General features: G+C 38.4%; 1 protein-coding gene across 2 annotated transcripts in view; it reads right to left on the bottom strand.

Moving 5' to 3' along the window:
- Positions 1-399: 399 nt before the first annotated feature.
- rbfa (ribosome binding factor A) overlaps positions 400-23661 on the bottom strand; it is a 29735-nt gene continuing 6473 nt past the window's right edge. The window contains exons 4-8 of one of the 2 annotated variants that reach the window (XM_063069920.1): positions 8981-9154; positions 6906-7018; positions 6687-6771; positions 6398-6480; positions 400-4873 (exon numbers count right to left, since the gene is read on the bottom strand). In XM_063069920.1, coding sequence (XP_062925990.1) covers positions 4465-4873; positions 6398-6480; positions 6687-6771; positions 6906-7018; positions 8981-9154 — 864 coding nt within the window. In that variant the 3' untranslated portion in view covers positions 400-4464. The remainder of the gene's footprint in view (positions 4874-6397; positions 6481-6686; positions 6772-6905; positions 7019-8980; positions 9155-23661) is intronic. The other variant, XM_063069919.1, reaches the window with a different exon arrangement.

Below are 23661 nucleotides of genomic sequence, written 5' to 3'. Positions count from 1 at the left end.
TGAATACCGAAGAGAAGTATTCATTGAGGACCTCGCTCACTTCAACAGCCTCCAGGCACATCTTCCCACCTTTATCTCTAATCGGTCCTACCTTCACTCCTGTCATCCTTTTTTTCTTCACATAATTGAAGAATGCCTTGGGGTTTTCCTTTACCCTACTTGCCAAGGCCTTCTCGTGCCCCCTTCTTGCTCTTCTCAGCCCTTTCTTAAGCTTCTTTCTTGCTTCCCTATATTCCTCAATAGACCCACCTGATCCTTGCTTCCTAAACCTCATGTACGCTGCCTTCTTCCACCTGACTAGATTTTCCACCTCACTTGTCACCATGGTTCCTTCACCCTACCATTCTTTATCTTCCTCACCAGGACAAATTTATCCGTAACATCCCGCAAGAGATCTCTAAACATCCACCACATGTCCATAGTACATTTCCCTGCAAAAACATCATCCCAATTCACAGCCGCAAGTTCTAGCCTTTCTGCAGTTTGACTACTGTGGTTTGGCTTTGACTTTGGATGCAGTGACGATAGACTGAATAGTTTCCTTTTCATTTCAGAAGTTAGTTCCACTCCTGTAGGAAGATAGTTGCAGCACAAATGATTAAAGTGCTGGGGAAACACAAGCATTGTTTGACACCTTTATTAACCTAATCACTGGCATTCCATTTTAAGCAAACATCAAAATTTCTGTAGGCAATCAAATTTGAGGACAGTGTTCTATATTCCTTCATCATTAACTTTAGTGAGGTCACCAAAGGGTATTATCGTGGGTAATGTTGCTCCCCGCATCTGCCTTAATCTTCAAATACTGAAGATCATTCCAGTCTAGACGAGGAGGATCCACACTGTAATTCAGGGAACAGTTTTTAAAGTCACTGGGCGGCAACTAAGACCCTGGTGATGACTTTCCCTGTGGTGGGCAGCAGGGAAGTTAGGCAGCACTTGTCTCCTTGCATCAGACATCTCAGAGTATATCCTCCTTTCCCCAGACTGTAGATAGGTGACTGAAGCTCCATTCCCAAGGACTTGATTTCTTTTAAAAATTTGGGATGTGGCTTTTATCAGGCTGGACTGTGGAAAAGTCAAGAGTGCCCACATTAAGGACAAAATCAGTTGAGATCCTCTAAGTTTTCCTTCCAGGTGGTATTTTCTCTGTCCTAGATAAGTTCACCACTGTTCTTGGGTCTGTTTGGTATTGGCCTTGACAGTACCAAAGAACTTGTTGATGTTATGACTGTCTGTTGCTCAGCTTCCTTAAGTCTTTGAATCACAGGGCTTCTTCTGGACCTCTATCTTCAGGTTCTAGAATTGTTTTGTTTTTTCCCTAAGGAATGATGGCATTTCCAATACCAGAGCACCCTATGTTTGAAGTTAATTAGCTCCTCCATATTCTGGTCAAACTTCTCCTGGTTCTGCTTAGTAGAGATGCCAAAAATCTCTTCACAAGTATCAGTTATGGTGAACTTCCAGGCAGCCCATAAACTATGCAGCTGGTTCTGAGTCAACAGCTTAGCTGGAGGGCACCATCTGAGAACAAGTTTTGTGGTTCTAAGCCTCAGCATTGATCTTTCACCAGATTTTGTTGATACTCATACTTTGCAGCCAAGGTAGTGGAGATAAACACAAAATAATCTGCAGATGCTGGGGCCAAAGCAACACTCACAACACGCTGGAGGAACTCAGCAGGTCAGGCAGCATCCGTGGAAAAGATCAGTCGACGTTTCCACAGATACTGGCTGACCTGCTGAGTTCCTCCAGCATGTTGTGAAGGTAGTGGAGATAACTGGGCATGCACAAAGAAGATCAGACCAGTAATCATGATACAATTCTGCAGCCCCTCACCATAACAGCAATATATTCTAGCAGTTACAAGTACCGTTACTTGGGAATACTGCCATTATTTTGTGCATCTCTCACAAAACATGATGGGTTATGATAGGAATACTGTATCTTCCAAACATATTATCAGAAGAATCTCAATGGAGTTGGCCTTCCCTAAACCAACCTTTTGCACCAGGCCTTGGCAGAGAGTTGCAATTTTTCCCACTCTGGCATTGAAATCATCAGTAGGATCAACTTTTCTCTCTCTGGGATACACACCAGGATTTAAGAGAGATCAGAGTATAAGTCCTCCTCTGTAACAGAACTTCTAGGATTGAGGTATGCACACTATCGGATACAAAATATTAGTTCCAAGTTAGAATGGGACAATGGTCAAAAAGCATTCACCAGGTTCAGAGGGTTATTGTATTGTCAAATAGCCTTTTCTCAATGATACCTTCTCTCTTGTGAAGATAACATTTTTCCTCATTTGCCTGAGTTTTGTCTAACTCAGAAGGGATGTCAGTGTCAAAGTATCTGAGTTCCAAGAATGGGGGTCAAATCTGACAATCATACTGAAGAGTAGAATATATTTATGATGCATCCTTTTAACACGGAGTGGCCACTGCACACCACTACTACGTTTTAACAAAAAATCTTTATCCTGTCCAGATGTACGGAACTTTTGCCATTGTTAGGATGATAGGATGAGCAACTATTTTGACGTAGCAAAACTAGGAACAGGATACTCTAATAAGACTAAAAGAAAGTACTGAGCAGTAACCTTAATATAAAGTATTAACAGGGTCTTTTAAGAGACTCCTGGATAGGTACATGGAGCTTAGAAAAAGAGAGGGCTATGGTAACCCTAGGTAATTTCTAAGGTAAGGACATGTTCGGCACAGCTTTGTGGGCCAAAGGGCCTGTATTGTGCTGTAGGTTTTCTATGTTTCTGTGTTCACTTCATGAATCTATGCCTATAGATAGTTTCCATCTGAGGCAAATGGCAAAGTACAGAAAATATATTGTTACATTAAATATGCATAGAATAATTGGATGGTATACTACCAACCACTTTAATAATAGTCTCACCAATATGTCAAGCATAGCAATCAAAAAGGCTAAAGGAGTTGAGTGCATCTGTTCCAGTCAGAACTCGTGTTGCACATGAAGCATCCCTGCATCTAGACCAAGGGTAGCCAATATACTGTATATCTCATCAACCAAAAAGAAATTTGTCTGTTCTTGAAATCTGGGTTTTGACACTTGGCACTTGCTCATTCAATAAACTCCAAGCAAAAGATACAACTGCAAAAATTATTGTCATTCGCAATCTGTTCTCATTCTGAACCAACTAAACAACATTTTAAACCCATTATAATAATCAGATGTTTGTTAGGATAATGGAAAATCTCCCAGTTTGTTTTTTATCTGAAGAGGAACATCAATGTCAATAAAGCATGTTCCAAGACTGCTGTCAGTTTGGGAGCATTTATGTATATTACAAGTTCAAGTTACTAAAAGGAACTTGAATCTGCACTGATAAACTTTACAAGTCTTACAATCAGAACATAAAAGCTGCAAATATGTCAATAATTCAAGTATCATCTGCATTTGTTGATAGATGTTGTAATCTCTGCCACTTCTAGAAATACAAACTCTGGTGCTCGCTCCATGGATGCCAATCTGACCTGAGCATTTCCAGCACTTTTTGTTTTTATTTCAGATTTCTAGCATCTGCAATTTTTTTTCTTTTTTTTAATCTACAAGCCATTAAAACTGAATAAGGTTTAAGCCTCCAGCAGTGCAAAAATCAGTTACAAATTCATGTTCAGAAAGGGAAATGAGAAGGATAACAAAATCAGAGTGAATATATTTTGAAAAGTATTACAGAAGCTAAACACAATGAATTCAAACAAGTTATCAAAAACTTTTAAATGTAGAATTACCCTTTGAAAGGGCAAGAAAAATATTTAGTCTATCTAGCTAACCATTTAGGTTTCACTAATACTCACTCATTTCAGTCAATACCTGAGGGCCTCAAAGTGTATGCTCTATAGTCAAATACAATCCATTTGGTCAAAAGCCACATGTATTGAAGTCGTTCACCTTTTGAAAATATACCACTTGTGCAAGACAGTACATGTCAGGAAATTGTTAATAGTATGACTTGTACCTGTTAAATATAATCTATCCAAGTCAAATGCAAATTTGAAGGACTGTTGTAATTCCCTAGAAGTATATTTGTCTTTGAAAATCATTTGCAGTACACATTTCCCAACAGATGGCAGTAAATGAAAGAACACCCAAGGAAAAAACTTCAAGGCTAATTGGAGGCCTACAATCAAGTGAAAGGTCACCATGTTCAAAACACAATTGTCCGTGCCCTCTTGACAGCTGTTGATGAAGGTAAAACAAAGTTAATTATGCTGTGACTTTTTAAATTTGGGATTAAGTAGATGGACTGCAGACAATGACATTCAGCAGATCTTCTGCAACAAAATAAAATAACATGGATGCAACTTCATCTATGGAGTTTCAACAGGGTTAACACCATAAGCACGGAAGAATCAAAATTTAAGTAGTTGTAGAAATTGGAGAAATGAAGGCTGTTACAAAATACATTTATTTTATATCTTCCGGAACTTATGACGGATTTTCTCGATCTTCTTCCTCGAATTCAAGCTCTTTTATTTCATCTAATTCTTTCAGTTCCTCTTCCCTATCTGAAAATGTGTCCACAGAGTCCACATTGTATTTTTCTAACAAGTACATTTCTGGTGTGATATCATCAAAACTAGAATTAAATTTCTTCTTCTTTACTTTTAATTTTTTTAGCTGAGCTATTTGTTCCAGGTGCTGTTCTGACAAGGTTGAATTATCAGTTTCCAGTAACTTTTGAGTATTTTTCTTTTTATATTCCAGTATTTGTTTGTTCAATAAGTCATGGTCAATACCAAAAAGGTCAAGTCCAGGAGCTGATGGTGGCAGGTGGGATGAGACTGGAATAGGTCCTTGATGATTAGGCTTCAAAGCAGGATCTGCAGCAAGTTGCCTAGAATAAAAAAAAACTAACATAGTAATCCAGAGAAAATGATTTGTCCTGGGGCAGATGAAAAAGATGAAGTTCAATTTACTTTGCTTTAAAGTAAGACAGTGATACAGCATGGAAAGAAGCCATTTGGCAAAACTCATCCATGCCACACAAGATGCCCATCTAAGCTAGTGCCATTTGCCTGAGTTTAATCCACCTTCCTCTAAAAACATTCCCTATCCCTGTAGCAGGGTATATAATGAAATGGACTAATCACAGGAATCCACCTCTTTCAAATTTGCCCAGTAGGTACAGACATGATTCACAATAAAACTTCAAGAATTAGAATTTTAATGTCACTTTCCTCCTAAACATGCTGCATTGACTGCATTGTGTCCCACATACATTATTTTCTGAAAATTCTCTTTGAGTAATCATTCCCCAACCCTCAAAGAAAATGTGGGAATGGTGTTTTCTAGTTTGCAGCCTTCCTCACCTGGTCGGTCATTTGTAGGTTGACACCAGAGAAAATAATAGTGAAACCAGTTAGTATAATGTTAAAGCCCATAGTGTTATTAATAATCAAATGGATTTCTCTTATATACAATACTAGCTCACTGCAAAGAAAAGAGTCATCAGTAGCATCACAGAGGCTGCTGTACAAGCTTCCAGATGGAACCAAGGACCAATATACTGGGACACAAGCCAGGACCTGATCAATCCTGGATGAGAGTGTCTGATGTGTCTGATGTTGAAAGACCTGAAACATCAATTAAGATTGATGTCTGCCCATTAGGCAGGTGCTTATGCCAGTTTCCGTGGCGTGAGGCGACTGAAGGTATGAGACTAACCGCCCCCCACCCCCCCCCCCGATTGGACACCAGTCTATCAGAAGGTTAACCCCCAGCATTTTTGCCAGTACCCATTCTCAGCTGGGTAGACTGGAGCATTGTGTGGTTAAATGCCTCGCTCAAGGACGCACACATTGCCTCCGCCGAGGCTTGAACCCACGACCTTCAGATCGCTAGTCCAATGCCCTAACCACTTGGCCACGCACCACACGAAACACCCAATGACTCCAGGTTACATCACTGATGATGTGTCCCAGCACATCCTAAGATGTACCTCAGAATCATAATCAACTGTTTAAGTGCCTTCTGGAAAAGAAAACTCCAGCGTGCAAAAGGAACTTATAAGACAGCTAGGGAATCAGCAATAAATCAGTTCTCCCCAAGGTATGAATAGATTTATTTCAAGTCAGCTCCATCTAACCCTGAGAATGAAAGCTGCGGATATCTTCCTGGCTGTTTCTCTTTTTTCCCTTGCAATTTTCTCCATCCCCTAACATAGCTAATTGCTGACACTGCATAAATTGACTTGGTACAGAAGTTTAGTTATTGCAGATGTTGTGATCAGATGAAATACTCTGCCACAAGTTGGTTTTACTTTGTGCATCTGCTAAAGCTGTCAAACATATACAGCATTCTAAGATTATAAACTAGACCTGATGGATTAAAACAGTTTTAAATTATATTATGTAGTTACCCAAAATGTTTTGTGTCCAAGACTTGCGTTGCATCAGCAGTGTTTTCAGAGCCATAATCAGCAATGTCCAACAGATTCTCAACCTGGGATAGCAAATTAAATGTTTTAGAATCATGCATTAAAAAGCAACAATATACATGAATTAAATTTTTTCCTGGTCATGATCATGAAATCACTTTCTTGAGTAGTTAGTTGAAGGCTTACAGCTGTACTTTAGGACTTTAGCAGTACATCATCAACTGGCCTCAAACTTTTCACTTATCACCCAAAACATGTGATTATTACCCACCTCAGCAATTGCTGCTTGTTCTCTGTCTCTAACAAAGACCACAGGTGGAGGACAACCCATAACTTGCTGGGTTATGAGAAGGTGTCTAGAAATTAATAAAATGTTATAAAATAATTTAAAATTAACCTCTAAATCAATTTTGAGCACTATTTTGAAACTATTTATATAGCATGTAATTGCCAGAGTTCCGTTTAAGTGTCAGGTGTTGAGGACGCTTACCTTACACGAGGAGAATGTTTTTCTAAGACTTGCTGAATGTGATTATCTTTTTCCAGCAAACCGCTTGGTACCCAGTACACACGGCATGCTGAAAAGTCAACAGTCAACCGAACCTGTAATAGTAGCACATTCCAACTTTGATACCAAAACATGAACCAAAGAGAATTCTGTCTAGATTATTAAAGCATCAGGGTTTCTGTACCACTTTTCACCCAGTTCTGCGGAAGGATCATGGACTGAAAATCTTAACTGTTTCTCTTTTCACAGATCTGCTTGATTGGTTGAGGTCTTGCAGCATTTCTGATTTTGTTTAGGATTTCTGAATAGTTTGGTAGCAAATTATCCAAGTTATATAAAGTTTGGATCCTAAGACAATAAAGTTGTAAACTTAATGCATTATTTCATTATTTAGCTACTGAGCGACAAGATAAGAAAAAGAGGAAAATAAATAAATGTCCATGGAGTTGTGTTAAGATGCTGCATGAAGCAGAATTCTATGGATTTCAGACTCTGGCAATTTCTGTTAAAGTGCAAGAGGAATTTGCTGAAATTTTTTGAACATTTTCACAATAATTTTTTGAAGTTTTTTTTGCAAAAGGTAAAATCACAGTTGACAAACTTAACAAAGCTTGTCAAAGTTCACAGTCCAACTAAGTTATAACACATAATTCAAATATGCAGGTCAAAGTGGAGGAGGGTCTTCCCACCAAACCTCAAAGCTCTAATTACTTTCACAAATTACTAGAGGTTCAAAACTCAGTCAAATTCAGAGTTCTCAAATACTTCAATCCATTGAAATATATCAAATATAACTGTCTGGCTTCAAAAGCAAGAGCCAAAGTGAAAACTCAAATGTTTTTCAAGTGTTCTTAACTTTGTTTGCTTTTGAACAGATGATCAGTCAGAAGGGCATATCAGAAGGACAAATTATGTCTTACAGGTTTCCCAGATTTCTGATGATCTGTGCACTTTATCAGTTAGATAACACAGTTTAAGTATTTGATTTCAGAAAGGCAAGCAAAATGGTTATACATTACACTGACACGCCAATGTGATATCACTGTCGGAGTGAACAAGGACAGATAAGAGTTTCAAATAAGAGTCTCCCATTTAAAATTAAGACAAGGAAAAACTCTCTGAGAGCTGTGAACCTTTGGAATTCACCACAGGCAGCTATGGAAGCTGAAATCGTTTGAATACGTTAAATGCTGAGAAAAATCATCTATTGGGAGTCAAGAATTTTGGGAAACCAGACAAAAAGATGGAATTAAAACAGAGATCAGATTTGCCATGATAACACTGAATGGCACAACAGGATTGGTGTACAATCCTGCTTTTACATTTAATGTTCTTATTAAAAGGTATCAGTATTAATTTGGCAAAAATTACAAAAGACACAATACAGTTCAATGCAAGTATGTTGGAATTAAATGAAAGAACTGAATAAAGTAAGTCCTTCTGCTAGTTTCAGATCACTAGTTCAAAATACAAATGGTAAGGAAGGATATCATAAATGTAGTGGGTTAGAAGACAAAAAAGAGGTGATATTGAAAGAGGTATTTGAATTTGGTGGTAAAGTTCAGCCTGAACTGTACTATAGTACACGAAGAATAAAAAGTTTTATTCCAAAGGGTTGAGTTAAAAGTCGCATCCAAGGATTTGAGTGCTCATGAGGGAAGGCAATGAGAATTTTTAGACATTCATAAAACCCAGATTTAGGAAAGCCCCCCTTTGGACTATTTAAAAGAAATAGCATGAAAATACAAGGAAGCAGATGGAAATTCCATGAAGGAGTAATGAAACTGATTTCCATCAATGTGTTAAAAAGAAACAAATAGTTTGGAAAGATTAAGTGGATCAATGGTATGCTGCCACAAAACAGTAATACCATTTATAAAAAACAATTAATACAAAAATATACTGTACATTAATGTATGAAATTACTGATAAATTTTCACTAAAGTTCTCAGTAAGTTACAAAATACTGCTATTAAAATAATCTGAATTGTTTCTTTTCCCTGCATTATACTTCTGGATAGAACAATGCATTTTCAAATAAAAAAAGATGCTCTTACTTTGGATATCTCGACTTTCTCCTCAAAAACCTCTGGGCTGACTTCAGTGCTGTTCAACAGATCTGTGACTGCTTTGTAAAGAACTTTATTAAGAGCTCTCATCCGAAGAGTGTCCTCCTTCTGCATCTTGTGTTGAGGTTTCAACATGTTCTCCAAACTGGAGGGCTTGTAAAGCTACACAAAAGCAGCAAACGGAACAGGGTAATTGTGGAATCTTATTTATGATAGAGATCCAATTTTACACAAATAATACCCAAATGTTTCCAAAATGGTTAAATCTAGTCAGTTTGATTTCATCCATGCTCTAATGTTACAGTTTAAATGATGTGTAATGTCATAAATCAGAAGTTAGTGGACCAATGATCCTTCACAGATCTGCAGACAATCAAGGCAAACTCTCCTGTGATGCTTGTTATTCTTTGTTTTAAAGTCGTCCCTTTGCATTTTAAGGAACATCCTCTAGCCACTATTTTCTCTAAATCCAGGCTAACAACTGTGATCATTATATAGATACGATGCTGGTTTAATTCACAGCTGTTTTATTAAAGCAGGGAAGTCGTATCTAGTAATGTACAAAACATTACCCTGCTGCTTGGTCTAAAACTTCACCTGTTAAGCAAGCAGGGGCTAAAATTTAAAAGTATTTGTAAATTTAAATACAGCCAGACATAAGAATTAGTATCCTCTGAACAGACCCATAGATATTGTACAGGAAGGCTTAATTATTTGACAAACAGGCTTGATTTCAATGTTCAAGTGAAAACTCCAACTGAGCATAAAGCTGCCAAGTTGTAAGGATAACAGATAGGTTCCATAAATTTAACAAATGGGTATCGTTAACAAGCTACTTGCTAAATATCCTGTTCAAACATCTCAAAAAGTCACTAGAAAGCAACAGCCTAGCCTTTAAAGCTGGAGTGCAGAATATTTATTTATTCAGATACAGCGCAGAATAGCCCCTTACGTTTCTTCTAGCTGTGTTGCCCAGCAACCCACCTATTTAACCCTAGCCTAATCCTGGGACAATTTACAATGACCAATTAACCTACCAACCAGTACATCTTTGGACTGTGGGAGGAAACTGGATCACCCAGCACAAACCCACGCTGTCATGGGGATAATGTACACACTCCTTACAGACAGGAGCAGGAATTGAACCCAGATCACTGGTACTGTAAAACACTGTGCTAACCACCACACTACCATGCATAGCTCCCAGAAATCTAAGAAAATGGCCATTGGTTCAATATGGGAAATCCAATGAAAACCCCTTCTTTCCATATTTCCATAATTGGCCCTGCACCTCCCACAAAATTAGCATGTTATATAAATAAATATATATATAAATAAAGAAATGGGTATTTTCTAGCTCTGGCCCTCTTATTTCCATTTGCTTACTATCAAACAAGTATCTAACTAAACTTGTTTTATTTTCCCAAACTGTATGCTCATTTCAAAAGCATATTCCAAATGAACTAGATATATTCATTTTCTCAATTGCAAGGACCTAAATCTGTCCATCCTTACCAAGGAACTTGGATGATGAATGAAGTTTGGCCAGAATAGTTATTTCGATTTCCTTATCTGGGCTCCATTATCACCCATTACCACGTCAGGAGCAAAATTTGGCATAATACATTTATGTAAAAGCCAATAGCAACGACGTTAGTATTAAGTTTAAATATGAAATACAACTAAACAAACTAAAACCGTCTGAAACGTCGACTGTACTTCTTCCTAGAGATGCTGCCTGGCCTGCTACGTTCACCAGCAACTTTGATGTGTGTTGCTTGAATTTCCAGCATCTGCAGAATTCCTGTTGTTTGCGAAACTAAAACCTTCTTGTTTTTCTAATAACTAGTAACAAATACTTCTGGGATGATTTAAGCTAACTTGGTAAAGGAATTAACAATGGTACAAACCATTATAGAAGGTATACAAGGTGTATGGAGGACCAGTGAAAAGAACCATTAAAATAAAATGAATCAAACAAGGAGTAATGTAAAGCAGAACAGATCATACACATAAATCAATAAGATCATAATATTAGATTGGAGAACTACTACATAAGTAGCCAGAAGAAATATGGTGGTAATAACAATGAAAAGGTAATCATGGCCAATGGATTCAGAAAAGACGGGGCAGGAGAAAGATGATAGCAAAGAATTTGAATCAAATATAGCATGGTACTAGAGGTTATTTTAAAAACAATCCTTTTGCTTAAAATTATGCGATAGAGATATTAGCTGTAGAATATAATAAAAGGAAAGAAACAAAAAAGCTAATTTACAGAATGCAGAAACCTGTATTATTTGTAATATGTTGAGAGGGGATAGAGGAAAGGTGTAAACTAAAGTACTTAAAAAAATGAAAGGAAGCTTCAGTGGAGAGGCCAGGGAACTGAAGTTCGAGGTACATTTGACAGATATTCAAACTCTTGAAGACCACTGCCAGAGTAAATACAATAAGAAATAATTTCTAGTAAACCACAAATAATACAAGGATGAAAATTTAACATAATTCACAGGCAATATTAGATTAGATTCAACTTCACTGTCATTGTGCCGAGTACGGATACAAAGCCAAAGAAATGCAATTAGCATCTGAACAGAAGTGCAAAAGAATAGTATTATTTACAAAATAACTACGAATAAAAAGTAAGTGCTACAGCACACATATATAAAAGTACTGAGACAGTCCAATATAGGTGCAATACTGCTTAGCGCTGTGATGAGAGGTTCAGCAGGGTCACAGCCTCAGGGAAGAAGCTCTACCTGAGCCTGCTGCTGCGGGAGTGGAGGCTCCTGTTGCGCCTACCGGACGGGAGGAGAGTAAAAAGTCCATGGTTAGGGTGAGATGCATCCTTGATAATGCTTTTCGCCCTGCCCAGGCAGCGTTTATGGTAGATGTTCTCAATGGTGGGCAATTGGGTGCTGATAATCCACTGGGCAGTTTTCACCACCCGGAGTGCTTTGCGGTCCGATACGGGACAATTGCCATACCACACTGAGATGCAGTTGGTGAGTATGCTCTCAATGGCACAGCGGTAAAAGTCCATCAGTATCCTGGGACACAGGCGAGCTTTCTTGATGCTCCGCAGGAAATAAAGATCATCGGAAATGTGGACACCAAGGAATTTGAAGCCTGATACACGCTCCACTACAGCTCTGTTGATATAGATGGGGACATGAGTGTGGCTCCTAGCATACCTTAAGTCCACAATGATCTCCTTGGTCTTCAGGGTGTTAAGGGCCAGGTTGTTATCAGCACACCATGCGGCCAGGTGCTGAACCTCGTCCCTGTAGGGCAGACAACCCCAATAGACGGACCACGGGCCAGGTCCGGTCTGCAAGAACCAAACATCTGGACCGTGCCGACCCATTGGCACTTACATGAACACGCCTGTCATAACATGTAAATAAAGTGCACGCTGCTCTAATTTATTTTAACCTCATCCCATACCGTATACTTGACCTACGCCCCTGTTGATTGCGCGATGCCCAGTTGATTAAAACGTGTGCAATTGATATGGTTGGTGAAGTTTTAAGTCATGGTGAGAAAACCAAGAAAATGGTTGTGGAGCTATTAATGACAGTGCCATTGTCAGCTAACACAGCAACAAGAAGAGTAAAAGTTTTAGCGGAGGAGTGTTTTTCCAATCTACTCACCGATTTGGAGAAAGCAGAAGCCATATCACTAGTCATAGACTCCTCCTGTGACTGAACCGATATGGAACAGCTATCTGCGTTCGCAAGCATTCAAGCTCTTAATCGTTAACTTGCCATAACTGGCGAAATATTCTGCTATTTAATGGATGAGCTTTAATTTTGTTGATAGCAGATATTAAAAGAAATATTGCTTGAAAAAAATTGCTGCAAGATGTTGATGATGGGACTTTCCACTAGGGGGCCCAAGGAGTGAGCTGTACTTTGGTGTCGCTCCTTACCCTTTACTTTTTTACATCTTAATTACTTTACCTATACCTACACTAAACAATTTATATTACAAACATATCCTCGAACTTTGACTTTTACTTACTGAAAATGCTCACCAGAGGACGAGAAGTTAAAAACGGAAAGGGTCCCAGCAGGAAAGGAAAAAAAGATGGTGATCCTGGAACATCAAAGGAGGCTCCATTAACTATGGAACTAATGAAGAAACTTCTAGAAGATACAGTTAATTAAAGACTCGCCGCAACTGAAGGAGTGTTGAAGATGATTCAAGATGATGATTCTAAATCATTCAGACGTGAAATCGATCAACAAGAAGCTAGAATCTCGGAACTAGATGAAGATGGCCGCAAAAGGGATCGTAAAATTGAAGCTCTTGAAAAAAGTTTAACTTCGGTAACTCAACAGCTGGAACGTTATCAAGCTAAGACTATTGATCTTGAAAATCGCTCTCCATGACAGAATTTGCAAATAATCGGTTCTAAATTGTCAACGGATGTGTTCGGTCCAGACATATTGGAGGAGCCCCCACTTTTAGATCGCACACACCGTACTTTTCGCTTTAAACCGGAGAAATTGGCCAGACCAAGACCAATTATCGTTCGGTTTCATTATGTCCGTGATAAGGAACGAGTGATTCGAGCAGCTCGGCAGAAAGGCATGATTGAGTTTCAAGATTTTAAGTTTCGGATTGTCGAAGACTACAGCCAAGATGTATTGAAAAAACGGATGGTTTTTAAACCACAGATGTCAGAATTTTATCATCAGGGCTATAAAATAGTGTTACTGTTTCCAGCCTGTTTGAGAGTTGTTATGCCGGACAACTCTCGTAGCTTGTTTAAAACTCTGATGAAAGCCCAAAGTTTCCTTGACAATCTGTCTCCCTCTACGGAGGATTAATTAATGTATCGTTTTTTTTTCTTCCTTGCCTTTGATTTGTTTTTTCTTTTTAAAAGGAAAAAAAGTTTTTAGTTTGTAAAAGTAGAACTTTATACTTTGAGAGTTTTTGCCTTGATCTTGTAGCGTAGGTACACTCTAGATTGTTAAATGATATTATGCTTTTCTGTTAGTGATCTTGTATACCTTACTCTTAATATTTTTTTCTTTTTGAAAGATATTTAGTTACAATTTTAATGTTTGTTTTCTTTTTTTTCTGAAATGTTACTGGAGTATTATATTTTAAGATGGTGGATTGTTTACTTCTTCTTCCTAGAATTCTCTCTCTTTTTTTAACGTCACTTCTGATCATTTATATACGAAAAATCAATAATAAGATCTGGCACTTGATTTTTTTTTGAAATATGAGTAAGAAGTAACCATTCTATGCTTGTAATCGTTGTAAGCTTTTTCTTACCGTTATAGTAACTTTTTTTTAACTTCTTTGAATATGGGTGGTATTTCTTATGATAAACATATTTCTTTTGGGTTGCCTTCTGGAAAGATGGGGTTAGAATTAGCTGTAGGTTTAGCACTGGCCACTTTCTGGCTTTTTTCCGGGTTTTTGCGGGAGGAGGGTGGTATCCTTGTTCTTACTTTTAATTTAATTTATTTTTGCTTTTAAGCAGGCTGACCTGAAACTACCAAAATGTCCAAAATGTCGTAACTTCCGGTTCCTCTTCGGACCTTTTTCCCTCTTCTGGGGTCATGAATTTGTACTCTGGTTAACCCTATGCTCGAGCTCATTACGATGGATAAGATTATCAATTTGGTTTCTCGGAATACAGATGGTTTAAACCACCCGAGTAAACGGAAGAAAATTTTTAAAGTATTCCATAGGATGACTGCTCACATTATCTTTGTACAAGAAACTCACGTCCGGAAAGAGGTAATCAGCGTTTTTTTAGATTCTGGAAGGACCAACAGTACCACTTAAATTCACAGGCCAAAGTAAAAGGCGTTTCTATTTTTATAGATCCGTCAATTTCATTTCTGCACCATGAGACGATTTCAGACCCGAATAGCAGATTTTTGTTAATTACTGGTTTGTTATTTAACAAAAAAGTTGTTATGCTTAATGTTTATGCCCCAAATGTTGACTGTCTCGATTTTTTTAAGAATCTCTTTACATCTCTTCCTAATTTAAGACTCTCTGACGGTGCGTCTGAAAAGAGGATGCTGTCCAAGTTGCATGCCATCTTGGACAATGTCTCCCATCCACTACATAATAGACTGGGTGGGCACATTCAGCCAGAGACTCATTCCACCAAGATGCAACACTGAGCATCATAGGAAGTCATTCCTGCCTGTGGCCATCAAACTTTACAACTCCTCCCTTGGAGGGTCAGACACCCTGAGCCAATAGGCTGGACCTGGACTTATTTCCTGGCATAATTTACATATTACTATTTAATTATTTATGGTTTTATTACTATTTAATTATTTATGGTGCAACTGAAACGAAAACCAATTTCCCTCGGGATCAATAAAGTATGACTATGATTAATTTAAATGACTATTACGTTGATTATGGGTGGAGATTTCAATTGTTGTTTAAATCCTTTGACGGATAGATCCATGTCTAATCAAGTACTTCCGAATAAATCAGCTATCCTTATTAACTCTTTTATGACCAACTCTAGAATCTCAGAAATTTGGAGATTCTTGCATCCAAATGAGAAAGTGTTCTCATTTTTTTTCACATGTATATCATCGCTACTCAAGAATTGACTATTTTTTAAAAATTGATTCTCGATTAATTCCTCGTTACTGGTTGCGAATATGATTCCATTGCTGTTTCTGATCATGTGCCGTTGAAATTATCTATTAAGTCAAGGGATACATCTACTAATTCTAGACAATGGCAATTTAATACCACTTTGCTTCAAGATTCAGATTTTGTCAGGTTTATTGAGGAACAGATTAATTTTTTCTTCACAACGAATTCTACAGAGGATATTTCCAGTGGGACATTATGGGATACTTTTAAAGCATATATTCGTGGACAAATTATTTCATATACTGTTGGATTAAAAAAGCGAACCAATAATGAAATACTTAATCTGGTTGACAAGATTAAAGAAATTGACAAGAAATATTCTATAGCCCCTAATCAGGAGCTTTATAAACAGAGATAATTTCAACGGCACATGATCAGAAACAGCAATGGAATCATAGAGAGTTGAACTTCAAATGGAACATAATCTCTTACTATCATCTTCGATTGAAAGTCAATTAATCAAAACTAAGAGTCAATTCTATATACATGGTGATAAAACTGGGAAACTACTGGTTAATCAATTGAAATCGGCCTCGGTTAAACGATATATTGTTAAGATTCGTAAACAAGATGGCACTTTGACGGTTGACCATGACGAGATAAATAAATCCTTTCAAGAATTTTATACCTCCCTATATCAATCAGAATTTCCTGATGACTCCACTATAATGCATGAATTTTTAAAGAAATTGAATATTCCAAAATTATCATCTAATGAACGCTTAAAACTAGACATACCTATTACATAGAAACATAGAAAATAGGTGTGGGAGTAGGCCATTCTGCCCTTCGAGCCTGCACCACCATTTATTATGATCATGGCTGATCATCCAACTCAGAACCCCGCCCCAGCCTTCCCTCCATACCCCCTGACCCCCATAGCCACAAGGGCCATATCTAACTCCCTCTTAAATATAGCCAATGAACTGGCCTCAACTGTTTCCTGTGGCAGAGAATTCCACAGATTCACCACTCTCTGTGTGAAGAGGTTTTTCCTAATCTCGGTCCTAAAAGGCTTCCCCTCTATCCTCAAACTGTGACCCCTCATTCTGGACTTCCCCAACATCGGGAACAATCTTCCTGCATCTAGCCTGTCCAATCCCTTTAGGATCTTATACGTTTCAATCAGATCCCCCCTCAATCTTCTAAATTCCAATGAGTACAAGCCCAATTCATCCAGTCTTTCTTCATATGAAAGTCCCGCCATCCCAGGAATCAATCTGGTGAACCTTCTTTGTACTCCCTCTATGGCAAAGATGTCTTTCCTCAGATTAGGGGACCAAAACTGCACACAATACTCCAGGTGTGGTCTCACCAAGGCCTTGTACAACTGCAGTAGTACCTCCCTGCTCCTGTACTCAAATCCTCTCGCAATAAATGCCAGCATACCATTCGCCTTTTTCACCGCCTGCTGTACCTGCATGCCCACTTTCAATGACTGGTGTATAATGACACCCAGGTCTCGTTGCACCTCCCCTTTTCCCAATCGGCCACCATTCAGATAATAATCTGTTTTCCTATTTTTGCCACCAAAGTGGATAACTTCACATTTATCCACATTAAATTGCATCTGCCATGAATTTGCCCACTCACCCAACCTATCCAAGTCACCCTGCATCCTCTCAGCATCCTCCTCACTGCTAACACTGCCACCCAGCTTTGTGTCGTCCGCAAACTTGGAGATGCTGCATTTAATTCCCTCATCCAAGTCATTAATATATATTGTAAACAACTGGGGTCCCAGCACTGAGCCTTGCAGTACCCCACTAGTCACCGCCTGCCATTCTGAAAAGGTCCCGTTTCTTCCCACTCTTTGCTTCCTGTCTGCTAACCAATTCTCCACCCACACCAATACCTTACCCCCAATACCGTGTGCTTTAAGTTTGCACACTAATCTCCTGTGTGGGACCTTGTCAAAAGCCTTTTGAAAATCCAAATATACCACATCCACTGGTTCTCCCCTATCCACTCTACTAGTTACATCCTCAAAAAATTCTATGAGATTCGTCAGACATGATTTTCCTTTCTCAAATCCATGCTGACTTTGTCCGATCATTTCACCGCTTTCCAAATGTGCTGTTATCACATCCTTGATAACTGACTCCAGCAGTTTCCCCACCACCGACGTTAGGCTAACCGGTCTATAATTCCCCGGTTTCTCTCTCCCTCCTTTTTTTAAAAAGTGGGGTTACATTAGCCACCCTCCAATCCTCAGGAACTAGTCCAGAATCTAACGAGTTTTGAAAAATTATCACTAATGCATCCACTATTTCTTGGGCTACTTCCTTAAGCACTCTGGGATGCAGGCCATCTGGCCCTGGGGATTTATCTGCCTTCAATTTACCTAACACCACTTCCCTACTAACATGTATTTCGCTCAGTTCCTCCATCCCACTGGACCCTCTGTCCCTTACTATTTCTGGAAGATTATTTATGTCCTCCTTAGTGAAGACAGAACCAAAGTAACTATTCAATTGGTCTGCCATGTCCTTGCTCCCCATAATCAAGTCACCTGTTTCTGTCTGCAGGGGACCTACATTTGTCTTTACCAGTCTTTTCCTTTTTACATATCTATAAAAGCTTTTACAGTCCGTTTTTATGTTCCCTGCCAGTTTTCTCTCATAATCTTTTTTCCCCTTCCTAATTAAGCCCTTTGTCCTCCTCTGCTGAACTCTGAATTTCTCCCAGTCCTCAGGTGAGCCACTTTCTCTGGCTAATTTGTATGCTTCTTCTTTGGAATTGATACTATCCCTAATTTCTCTTGTCAGCCACGGGTGCACTACCTTCCTTGATTTATTCTTTGGCCAAACTGGGATGAACAATTGTTGTAGTTCATCCATGCAACCTTTAAATGCTTGCCATTGCATATCCACCGTCAATCCTTTAAGTGTCATTTGCCAGTCTATCTTAGCTAATTCACGTCTCATACCTTCAAAGTTACCCCTCTTTAAGTTCAGAACCTTTGTTTCTGAATTAACTATGTAATACAGTAGAGGAAATAAAAAATCCTATTCTTTCGATGAACTCAGGTAAAGCACCTGGCCCAGATGGATACACAGTAGAATTTTTAAAGTTTTTTTCTACTGCACTGACTCCTTGGCTATGTAGAGTTTTTAGGGATGCAGTATCTATAGGTAAATTACCACAATCTTTTTATCGAGCTTCTATTTCCCTAATTCTCAAAAAAGATAAGGATCCTACTGAATATGCATCTTACAGGCCTATATCTTTGCTGAATGTGGATTCTAAGATTTTTTCTAAAATATGTCAATGAGATTGGAGAATGTATTACCACAAATTATTTCTGCTGATCAGATTGGATTTATTAAAAATCGTTATTCTTCTTTTAATATTAGGAGATTAATGAATATTGTTTATACTCCTTCACCCAGAATTCCAGAATGTGTTATTTCATTGGACGCTGAGAAAGCTTTTGACAGAGTTCAATAGACATATTTGTTTAACACCCCTGAGAAATTTAATTTTAGTCCGATATTTATATAACTGATACATCTCACTCCTTTGGCTCCGGTATTTACTAACAATCAAAGATCTCCTCTTCTTCAACTATTCCGTGGTACTAGGCGGGGTTGCCCTCTTAGTCCACCACTATTCGATATTGCCTTGGAACCGTTAGCTATTGCTATTCGAGACTCCCCTAATATATTTGGCATCACCCATGGAAATGAGACTCATAAATTATCACTATATGCAGATGATTTACTAATATATATTTCTAACCCAGGAAAATCTATTCTGGCAGTATTAATTTTGCTTGCTCAGTTTAGTAGTTTTTCTGCTTACAAACTGAACCTAGGTAAGAGCGAACTTTTCCCATTAAATATGCAAGTTCCCATTTATAGATATTCTCCATTCAGAGTGACTACTGACTATTTTACTTATTTGGGAGTTAAAATTACTAAGAGACATAAGGATCTATTAAATTCCAACCTTTTAATAATTAATTAATTTTATTGGGAAATGACTTTATTTGGAAATGCACGAAGGACTGTGTGTCTCACAAGATGATGAGGGTATTCCCTAACCGGAAACCTTGGATGAATTATGAGGTCAAGTCCCTTTTAAAGGCTAGAGCTGCGGCTTTTAGGTCCAGGGATACCAGTCGCTACACAGAACCCAGGCGTGAACTCCGGAAAGCCATTAAGGGCGCCAAGAGGCAATATCGAGCCAAGTTGGAAGCCCAGGCTAACCAAAGGGATGCCAGTAGACTATGGCAGGGTCTAAATGAGATCACTGGGCGCAAAGAAAAGGCTGGGAATATCAATGGCGCTTCTCTTCCTGACGAATTTAACGTATTCTATGCAAGATTCGAACAGAAGAGGAGTGTCCCGCTCCCTCCAGATGAACCGGACCTAGTGGCATCGAGGTTCATCGTCACCAAGGAGGATGTTAGAGGGGCCTACCTGAATATAAATCCAAGGAAGGCGACGGGCCCAGATGGCGTCCCAGGACGGGTTCTCCGGGCCAGTACAAGCAAGCTAGCTGGAGTGTTTGCTGACATCTTCAACTGCTCCTTGCTTCAGTCTAAGATCCCCTCATGTTTTAAGAAGGCAACGATAATCCCAGTGCCGAAGAAGATGGCATGCCTGAATGACTATCAACCTGTGGCTCTGTCATCAATTGCTATGAAGTGCTTCGAGCGATTGGTTATGGCACACAGCAACCACAGCCTACCGGTCAACCTCGACGCTTTGCAATTCACCTACCAGAGCAACAGGTCAACAGCAGATGCCATCTCTCTGGCCCTACATTCCTCCTTAGAACACCTGGAGAATAAAGATGCATACGTAAGGCTCCTTTTCATTGACTACAGCTCTGCCTTTAATACCATCGTTCCAAATAAACTGATTCCTAAGCTCCGGAACCTGGGCCTTAGCACTCAGATCGGCAGCTGGATCTTCAGCTTCCTCACAGACAGGACCCAGGCTGTAAAAATAGGGGACAAGCTCTCCTCTACAATCACTCTGAGCACCGGTGCCCCACAAGGCTGTGTACTCAGCCCCCTGCTGTACTCACTGTACACCCATGATTGTGTAGCCAAGTTTCCATCAGACTCAATATATAGGTTTGCTGATGACACAACAATTGCAGGCCGTATCTCGGATAACGATGAGTTTGAGTACAGGGAGGAAATTAAGAACCTGGTGGCATGGTGCGAAGACAATAACCTATCCCTCAACGTCAGCAAGACGAAGGAATTGGTTGTTGACTTCAGAAGGAGTAGCGGACCGCATGACCCAATTTACATCGGTGGTGCGCAAGTGGGACAGGTCAAAAGCTTTAACTTCCTCGGGGTCAATATCACAAATGACCTGACTTGGTCCAACCAAGCAGAGTTCACTGCCAAGAAGGCCCACCAGCGCCTTTACTTCCTGAGAAAACTGAAGAAATTTGGCCTGTCCCCTAAAACCCTCACTAATTTTTATAGATGCACTGTAGAAAGCATTCTTCTTGGGTGCATCACAACCTGGTATGGAAGTTGTCCTGTCCAAGATGGAAAGAAGCTGCAGAAGATCGTGAACACAGTCCAGCACATCACACAAACCAATCTTCCGTCCGTGGACTCACTTTACACCTCACGCTGTCGGAGCAGTACTGCCAGGATAATCAAGGACACAACGCACCCAGCCAACATACTTTTCGTCCCTGTTCCCTCCGGGAGAAGGTTCAGGAGCTTGAAGACTCGTATGGCCAGATTTGGGAACAGCTTCTTTCCAACTGTGATAATACTGCTGAATAGGTCCTGACCCAGATCTGGGCCGCACCTTCCAGATGTCCGGACCTGCCTCTCGGTTTTTTTTGCACTACCTTACTTCCCATTTTTCTGTTTATGATTCGTAGTTTGAATTTTTAATATTTACTGCTTTTAACTATTTTTAATATCTTTAATATATAATATTTGTAATCCAGGGAGTGTGAAGCACAGAATCAAATATTGCTGTGATGATTGTACGTTCTAGTACCAATTGTTTGGCGACAATAAAGTATAAAAAGTATTTAACTCCAAGCCCACATTGGGTAAACTTTGAAGGCTACTCTGTCCAAGAGTTCTCTTTAGCTTCCATCTTCCATTTTAGAAACTTCACTTCCTTTTGTACTATCTAAATTGAATAAACAAATGGTTAATCCAATAGTTAAACATACATTGCAAATATGGTGTCAATTTCGTAAATTTTTTGGTTTGAACAAATTTATGTTATCAAGTCCTATTACATCTAATTTCTTCTTTCAACCTTCGGTTTTGGACCAAGCCTTTTTGATGTGGAAAACAAAAGGTATAACATGTTTTCGTGACTTATTTCTGGATAACTGTTTCATGTCTTTTGAACAGTTATCTAAGAAATTTGATTTGCCTAGATCCCATTTATTTTTAGATATTTACAAATAAGAAATTTTTTAAATACTACGTTGCCTACCTTTCCGACTTCATACCCTACTGATATCACTGATAAAATTTTAGGTTTAAATCCTCTTCAGAAGGGAATAATAGCATTTATCTATGATATAATTATGAAATTACAGCCAGGTATATCTGATAGAATTAAAAATGAATGGGAAAGGGAACTTCAACTTTGTCTACTTATAGAGAAATGGGATAAAATTTTTCAATTAGTCAGTACTTCCTCTATATGTGCTAAACATACATCAATACAATTTAAAGTAGTGCACAGAGCCCATATGTCTAAAGATAAATTAGCCCGTTTTTATTCCCACATAAACACTATTTGTGACAGATGTCACTCTGAGGTGGCTTCCTTAACTCATATGTTTTGGTCCTGTCCTCTCTTGGAAAAATATTGGAAAGATATTTTTGATATTATCTTAACAGTTTTATGTTTTGATTTACAACCCCATCCTATTACAGCAATTTTTGGATTGCCAATGGTAGAACATAGATCTTTGTCTTCTTCAGCCTGTCGGATGATAGCATTTGTTACTTTAATGGCCAGAAGATCTATTTTATTGAACTGTAAGGAGACCAATCCTCCTACTACATTCCAATGGTTTTCCCAAACTATATTAAGTTTAAATTTAGAAAAAATTAGAAGTGATATTTTTGATCCTTCGGTTCAATTTGAAGAAACTTGCAAACCTTTTATGCAACATTTTCATATGATGTAATTTGACCTTTCCGAATCTTCTTTATTAACTTAAAATATATGAATAGAAGAGTGGAGTTGACGACATTACTGAACGTGTTTTATTTAAGATATTGGTCTAGCCCTGTTTTGTTTTGTTTGCTTTTTTTGGGTTAGTATTTAGTTTTTTTTTCTTTTTTTTGGGGGGGGGTTTCTTTGTATATTTTTTTTCTTTTTATTTCTTTTTCTTTGTGATTAATTTCATCATGAGTTTGGAAGTCTATTATACCTATGTTATTTGAAATCTTTTTTGTATATGTTTATTAATAATAAAATTATTCCAATCTATTTGTATCAACATTGTTATTTTGTATATAATTTTGAAAATTAATAAAAAGATTTAAAAAGGAAACATGTTGATGATGAATTACACAATGGATTGTAAACAGACTTGGATTTTCTTTTTTCATAAATGTCACTAAACCAGCATGGCGACCTGTCGTATATGGTGTTCCATTTGTTGCACAAGAAATCATGTTCCTAATCGGAGTACTTTTATCCTCAATATACATTTTAAGCTCATTGTAGATTGATTCTCTACTGATGATTTTTTTTTAACTTTTTACAAAAGAGAATGTCTTCATAAACTTTTCCATTTTTGATAAACTGTACATACGTCATTATCAATGCCTCATTGTCTCATACATTTCATGACACATGCCGGAGATAATAAATCTTATTCTGACAATTGACTCATCCAGTTGTATCCCAAATTCTGTTTTTTATAGTTCTGTGCATGGGTGATACTCAATGTCTTCACTCATTTTGTCAATACGAGCTACAGACTTACTCACTCAGAAAATGATTTTAAAATACTGATCACAAAACATTTTGAGAACAGTGGTGCGCACTTCT

This window comes from Mobula hypostoma, chromosome 17 (assembly GCF_963921235.1).
Source record: "Mobula hypostoma chromosome 17, sMobHyp1.1, whole genome shotgun sequence".
Taxonomy (NCBI): domain Eukaryota; kingdom Metazoa; phylum Chordata; class Chondrichthyes; order Myliobatiformes; family Myliobatidae; genus Mobula; species Mobula hypostoma.
The sequence above is the reverse complement of the archived record's forward strand: the minus strand, read 5'-3'. Positions and strand labels throughout refer to the sequence as shown.